General features: G+C 32.9%; 1 protein-coding gene across 1 annotated transcript; it reads right to left on the bottom strand.

Annotated features, from left to right (window-relative positions):
• Nucleotides 1–3481: 3481 nt before the first annotated feature.
• Nucleotides 3482–5576, bottom strand: LOC111062540 (small integral membrane protein 8). The gene is made up of 2 exons (XM_022350230.2): nt 5262–5576; nt 3482–3753 (listed from the first exon to the last, which is right to left on the bottom strand). The coding sequence occupies exons 1-2, from the start codon at nt 5352–5354 to the stop codon at nt 3595–3597; spliced, it is 252 nt and encodes an 83-aa protein (XP_022205922.1). The 5' UTR covers nt 5355–5576; the 3' UTR covers nt 3482–3594.
• Nucleotides 5577–5939: the final 363 nt, after the last annotated feature.

Below are 5939 nucleotides of genomic sequence, written 5' to 3'. Positions count from 1 at the left end.
CCTCTTGTAATGTGAGCATGAATCTGCCCCCTTCCGACTGCTATCCAGTGAAATTATCTCTACCGGGCAAAAAAATCCCATTTTAGGTATTATCATTTACCAGTTTCTTAAGGGAGTGTTCTTCACATATTGACAAAAGAGAAATGTATGAGCACTCGCCATTAGAAACAATGGCATTTTTCCCCAGCTGAGTGGAAATTAAAGCAAAGCTCTACTGTAAAGGATGTCTGGTAAAGCCTTAACGTAGAAAGCTATGCTAGAATATACTGCCTATAGTTTGAGAGCCCAGGCAATTACAATTAAAGTAAATCTAATGCCTAGTTTCTGATTTTATTTTTCATCTTGCATGAATGCATGACCAAGCGTGCACTTGCATATACACGCATCCAATGTGATCATTTATTTAATCAACGGTTACTTTATTTATTTATTTAGGGCCGGTTTCCGGGCTCGGGATTTAGCTAAGTTCTAGACTTTAACTGGCTTTAAACTCTTGAGTCAGAAAATTGGTTTTCCGAGTCAGAGCGTTAACGTAGTCGAGGACTCAATTCTCAATTCTTTTTATTTGCCATCAATACAATTTACAATAAATTATTCAAGAAATTCATAGAAATAAAAATAAAACATAGCTTACAATCAAAACAAAAATTATAAATTAAATATATTTAAATCAAAATCTTATTCATTAAGGCAACAACCCAGCAAGGAAAATCCTGTCCGCTGGGCGTGAGCATCAGTTCAATATTATTATATCAAATATTATTTTATTATTATAAATAAAAATAAATATGGCAAAATTTTAGAATCACGTAAGTAAACAAAAAAAAAATAAGGTTGAAAAAAAATGTATATTATAAAATATTATCGAGAGTAAAGAAAAATGTCTCAATTATCCATTTATTTATCTGTGCCCATGTCTATCCTCAGTTAAAAATTGCATACCATTTGGGATTAAATTAATTAATTTTGTGCTTAAATAATTTAATTGTCGACGTAATATTGTTAGGTTAGTGTGATTTATGTTGAATAAATTATGAAAATTTAACCTGAAATTATATGTGACTAGATTATTCCTTATTGTAAATTTATCTTTATTTTTTCTTATGTAGTAGAGAATTTTTTTAATATATAGTTGGCGTATGGTCATTACCTTGAATTCATCAAATGTTTCCCTGCTTGGATGAATTCTTGGTCTATTCAGAATAGTCTTTATTATCATTTTTTGATTTTTGGACTTAAATAGACTCTGGAGTTTAGAGATCACGTTAGACCCTGGAGTTTATAATTTCGCTTTCTGAGTGAAGGGCTTATAAGTCCAGGACTTGAATTAGGTTCTCGTCTCTTTCCGAGTCGAGGATTTATCAAAAATCGTTAAGTCCAGAACTTAAAACAGCGTGATTTTAAACCCTCGAGTGGGGTAGGGTTTAAATTTAAGTTCTAGACTTAACTGAGCAAACACAATTCAGTTATTGTTTTGAAGTAGATGAAAAGCCAAATAGATGTCATGGACTACCTAAATTATTTGGATTAGTCCATCTAAATTCATAATTCAAAATCATTGGTTAGGATCAATGATCAATAATAGCATAATTTAAAATGAAATGTTTATTCATTCTCCTTTCAAAAGGTTAGGTTTTGCTTTGAATAGGCCTACAAAGAAATCAAAACGTATTTTCACAAAATAATTTGGAGAGCATGCTCATTTGAATTATCCCGCTGCAATCAGCTGCTTTCGTTTTGATATAATGCCAACAATACAACAGCAAAATATTGTGAATTTCCCTCATGTTTATTGCGTTAAAGTCCTGGACTCAAATAAGTCGAGAACTCAATAGACCCCGGAGTTTAGAAGATAAAATCGTGACTCAGAAAGTCGATTTAGACCCGAGCGCTTATTCAAGTCCTGGACTCTGTAAGTCCAGAACTTATAGATCCTGAGCTCGGGAACCGGATCTAAGTCATGTACAATTATTACACTTATATGAGAAGGTACAACAGGCTTATGCCCAAAACTGTCCCTTCCCAAATTTTTACTACACTTCAAATCAAAATGTAGGTTAAGCTACTAGCACTTGTCTTATCATATCCCTACATTCACAAGAGGAGAAGTCTTGTTGCTCTTGCCTGACTAGAGTGAAGGATTTTCTGCATGACAAATTAGAAGAAGGAGCGCCCGTTAAAGTAAGATTGTCTAATGGCTAGTTCCCACTCTCGCCAAGTCGCTGGCCAAGCTGGTAAGTCGTGGTCATCTTGGCCACGTTGGTCTAGCAATCCACACTGCAATGTGACCATAATAGTGGATCCTCGGCTGGCCACTCGCCTTCGCTTGGCTGGCCTTTGTTCGACAAAAATCAAAGCTATGGCAAGCGAATGTCAGTGAAGGCGAGCGCTGGCATAGCAGCCATCCACACTCTCGCGCTCGTCGTCATTTATACGCAATTGGCGAGAGTGTGTGGATGTGGCTTCAAGGCTATTCGGTACACTTTTTATTATTATTTGAATTGGATAATCTTTTTCAATATAATTGTTAAGATCATTATAAGAGTGAGAAAAAGTGGAAACTGAAATTTTTAAGTAGTCTAATAAGCGAGTTATGGTTTGTTGAAGTGCTAACTTTCCAGATTCCGTTTTCTTTCCAGATCGTAAACGGTTTCGACTATATATTATTAGAACTTCTCTTAAAAATTCAAAAAAATGTATGTTTCCAATTAAAACATTTTATTCCCCATATCGTTCATAAATAAAAAAGTAGCAATTTTTGTAAATTCAATAACTTGTCTATTTTCGCATTAATCGCGAAAAAACGCATATTAGAACAAAGCCAATGATATACTGAATGTATTAAAAAAAAACTCCAATGGAAAATTCGAAACGGTTTATGATCTGGGAAGAAAACGGAGTTAAGCACTTTGACAACGCATAACTCGCTTATTAGACCACTTAAAAATTTCAGTTGCCACTTTTTCTCACTCTTATAATGATCTTAACAATTATATTGAAAAAGATTATCCAATTTAAATAAAAATAAAAAGTGTACCGAATAGCCTTAAGTAGAAATCAGATATTTCTACTACAGGACAGATATTATATACTAAAGACGAGTGTCCTCGGAGCAGGATGATTAAAAAATTGAACTCCATTTATCTGTACCTGACTCATCCATACGTCCCTATTAAACAAATAATCCAAATACATTAGAACAATTATTATATCCACAGGGTGGGTTTGAATGAAATTGTAGCCTACATTTAAGACTACAGTTTAAGATAACAACAAACAATAATTCATCATTCCAAAAAAAGCTAGTCTGATTTTTTCTAATTCATCAAGATAGTTCAGGCCAAAGAAACGTGTGTTTTTGCAAAATGTGATTTTTTTAGGAAAGAATATTTCTGAAAAAATCTAACGCTACCATTATTTTGTCTTGAAGTAAGTTGAAGAAAGTAATAAAATCACAGAATAGCTGTTACAAAAATACTGGAATCTAATTTATTTTATTCAACAATTTGTATAACATTAATTTGAAAATTACTAATTACAAGAATATTTTAACATGATTATGTACACAACATTATATAATACACTACCTAGATTTTAGTTATCCCATTTGGAAACTTTTTTCCTGTACATTTCCTTTCCATCTTCTGCAACAGCTGGGTAGTAGCCTTGGGCTTCATACTTTTTCCTCATGTAGAAGATATAACCTGTGCAAAGTCCCATGGCAGCCAGTCCAAAAGCCATCACAACTTTGTTCTGTCAAGAAAGAAAATTATTCTCATCAATAATTAATACTTCTTATGGCTTGGTATTTACACTGAAATACTAGCCTCTTACTGGCTATACAGCAGACGGTGAGCTTAATGTATTTCCAAGGTGTTACACTAGAATTTCTAGACTTTTTATAGATGAATGGTTGATATTTCATATCAGTGAAATGATTTAGGAAATCTTGAAATGATACGGTAGAATATATGTAACACGAAGAGTTTGTCAAGAGCAAAACGTTAAAATTTGGAATGATATCAAGCTAAAATAGGGTCTTCGAAAATATAGTGTACTTGAATCAGTCACAAAACATGTTACTCTTTCTGTATTACTCCTTCTTCATTGATACATAGATTACTGACTATTTCAAATTTCTGACAGAAACAAGCATAGGTCTACTCAATACAAGAAGAGAATAAAAAAAAACTTTGATAATATTATTGTATTGTCTGAAGGAGACAAAATGGGTGTCTACCTGTTGTCTCTCACTGCAAGTTATGTGAGCAAATGATCATTTATCAGGTTTCGACAATGGTGCTATTATAATTCTCTACCAGAGAAGAGAAAGATTTTGTAATCAATCAATTTGATAATCTAATTACGGTCCCATGGACACAGTTGTAATTATCATTAACTTATCTTATCACATCATAAATATTTGACCAACTTTTATCGAAGATTTGATTTACTATAAAAACCATGTTGGAAATATACAATATGATTTTTCATGATTTCCAATAAGATCAATGAATCTATAGTGAGGTCCACTTTATAATGGCAGCACGGTATTTGATTAACTTTTGTGTTGCTATCCTTGTCTACCATTTGACAAAACACATAACACTATCGTTTTCTATCTCCACAACGTTGCCAAATCCGTTTTTAACAATGTAGAAATATAATTAATCAAGGCAGACAAACGGCAACGCTGCTCTCCTATTTTAATCCACTGTTATTATAACGTGGACCTCACTATAGGAATCTAGTCAATCCTAGATAGGTTGCGGCCTGAACACAATAGCCTAAAACCTAGCCTGAATTCAGTCATACCGTATTCTGAATCATTGTTTATAAATGCAGATGAACCTACATTTTGTTCAGAACTCACAAGCTTGGTAAAAGTTGATGGTGTTGAGGTAAGGTTTTTCTAGAAGGTAAAAATCATTTACATTTTAATATAATATTAGAGCTCTTTCAATCGGTCACCGAGATTACATGCTGAATGGTACATGACCATCAGCGTAAACTTATACAGATTTATTAAAATATTTTTTCAATAACATAGCCTATCTACTATCATAATTCGACTGTGGCCTGGAGAAAAAATCAAAAATCAAATTGAATGAAAACAAAACGATCTGGTAACTGGAATTGTTTTAGCTAGGGCTCTGTAAATACCTAGTCTATACTATAGTCTTTATAGTGCCTCAGTTTTAGCCGAATACTTCTTTAATGAATGTAAGCTTATTTTGCTAAAACATAATTTAGAAACTTACTGGCGTGGCGTACAGTTCAAAATTAAGTAATCGGAATGCCGTAGATGTTTTCAAACTCCGTAATCCATCTCCAGGTCTGTTCTCTTCCTTCATCTTTACTACAGTAGTAAGTATATCTGATCTGTTATTCTGGGAATTATTGATTAGATATTATTATTACAAGCATACTTGAACACTTGATAAATTCTAAGAAAACTATGGAATTTAGATTTTATGATTATAATTTTTTGCACAACGTACAAAAGGATCAATAGACTGAAGAATAATATAACCTAAAAAAAGAATTTGAATTTCTCTCCTTTTTGAGGTTACATCAATGCCACCTTGTTCTAGAATGTAGATGTTGAATTTTGTTGATACATTTTCGTATTGTTTTATATGATTAATTGATCAAAAAAGGATGAATTTAACAATTTGATCATAAAGATGAGAAGTCTGCGTTTCATAACTATCGCAATGATACATAAAGGGAGAATCTCTTATCTGAGAGCAATAAAAGTACAATAGTAAACTCTCCGTCGAGAATTCTGACCGATTTTTAATCTATTTGAAAGCTCACCTACATTCAGCGCTATATATAGTGAGGTCTTAAAATGACAGTATAGTAAGAGGAGAACAGCTTTGTCAATTCTCTGCCTTGTAATTGCTTTCCATGGGAAATAGCCGATACAGGTATGC

The sequence above is a fragment of the Nilaparvata lugens genome, chromosome 3, assembly GCF_014356525.2.
Source record: "Nilaparvata lugens isolate BPH chromosome 3, ASM1435652v1, whole genome shotgun sequence".
Lineage (NCBI taxonomy): Eukaryota > Metazoa > Arthropoda > Insecta > Hemiptera > Delphacidae > Nilaparvata > Nilaparvata lugens.
The sequence above is the reverse complement of the archived record's forward strand: the minus strand, read 5'-3'. Positions and strand labels throughout refer to the sequence as shown.